General features: G+C 36.5%; 1 protein-coding gene across 1 annotated transcript; it reads right to left on the bottom strand.

Moving 5' to 3' along the window:
- Window positions 1-228: 228 nt before the first annotated feature.
- Window positions 229-1,579, bottom strand: LOC115724770 (vacuolar iron transporter homolog 4). The gene has a single exon (XM_030654115.2). It carries the CDS (start codon window positions 1,306-1,308, stop codon window positions 664-666), a length of 645 nt encoding a protein of 214 aa, XP_030509975.1. The 5' UTR covers window positions 1,309-1,579; the 3' UTR covers window positions 229-663.

The following is a 1,579-nucleotide window of genomic DNA, read 5'->3' as shown; positions in this document are numbered from 1 at the left end:
AATGTAATGAGAATTACATGATGTAATGGCTATTATAATATGTAAAGCTATTATAAACCTTTAAAAATTAAACCAAACAATATATTGATAATAATAATTCTATTGCAATTCCTATTATATATTAATTAAACCAAACATCACCTAATTGTAAAAGTTTTTTGGCACCAATAACTGGATCGAAATATATACATATATATTGACAAATTAAAAGCAAATATAAAGAAATAATACAAGAAGAAATCTGTTATAAAATTATTATTACACGTATTAAAGTTTACAACCTTATGGTATATCAATTAAGTAATGATAATTAAATCAATACTCATACACTTGTACAAAAGACACACACTATACGTACATGACACGTTATGTTGTTATTCATTACTATATGTGATGATGCATCATAATATATATAAATATATATATAGTGGCACATCACATATAGGAACTAATAGGCCAATAATCACCCACTATATCATGTGACATTATTTACCTCATTCATTTTTTTTTTTTTTTTGAACAATTAATTAATTCATTCTAATTATATATATAGTCCCATCACTACCATATTGGTCATGTAAAACCGATTTTTTCAATCTTTATGTATATATGATGTATATCTATATATGTAATAATAATATATTAAAAATGATAACTTAATTCCTATAGTCCAGTAGAACCAACAAGCTTAGTTAAACCAAAAGTAACAGCCATGGCAATCCAACCTCCAAACAAAACCCTCAATGAAGACTTAACAGGATGAGCCTTCCCTAATATGGCAGCCAAAGCTCCAAACCCTAACAAAGCTAAGCTCACTACAGCAACAATCACTCCTAATCTCACCTTATACTCCTTAACAAACGCAGCCCCAAGGAGCGGCACCGCAGCCCCAACACCGAACGCCAACGCCGAAGCCGCGGCCGCCTGCCATGGGCTCGGCAGCTTCTTCATCCTCTCCTTATCACGCCCACCATCTCTGTCCATCTGGGCCAGCTCAATATCGTACTGAGAGTAAACCGAAACAAACTCTCCAATCGCCATGCTGCACGCGCCGGCCACCATGCCGGCTATGCCGGTTAGCACCATTGTTTTAACGTCGGTTTTTACGGCTCCTACTCCCATCATCAACGATGCTGTGGAGAGGAGTCCGTCGTTAGCTCCGAGCACTGCTGCTCGGAGCCACTGAGCCCTGGCGGTGTAGTCCACCGACTGGGACTCAAGTTTAAGTGGTTGTTGTTTTTCAATGTCTTTTAAGGGGAATACGGCGGAGGGTTTAGGCTCAGATGAAGATTGGGTGGTGGCGGCCATGGTGGAAGGTAATTATATTAAGGAAGAAAGAGAAAAGAGAGAGGGAATTATGGATGGATATATTTGGAGTGTGGAGGACACACGCCTATTTGTTATGATATTTATAGATAAGAAATCATAGTGGGTTGGGGTGGCCATGAATATGAATAGGTGTAAAGTTATGATATTGATTGAGTTTTCTTTCTTTTGTGTGTGTGTGTTTTGAAAGAATCTTATTGTGCTTTCACACATTCAAAACTTGAAACCCCACAATGAATTTTTATAATATAAT

This window comes from Cannabis sativa, chromosome 6 (genome assembly GCF_029168945.1).
Source record: "Cannabis sativa cultivar Pink pepper isolate KNU-18-1 chromosome 6, ASM2916894v1, whole genome shotgun sequence".
NCBI lineage: Eukaryota > Viridiplantae > Streptophyta > Magnoliopsida > Rosales > Cannabaceae > Cannabis > Cannabis sativa.
This window is presented reverse-complemented; position numbering and strand designations above follow the sequence as displayed.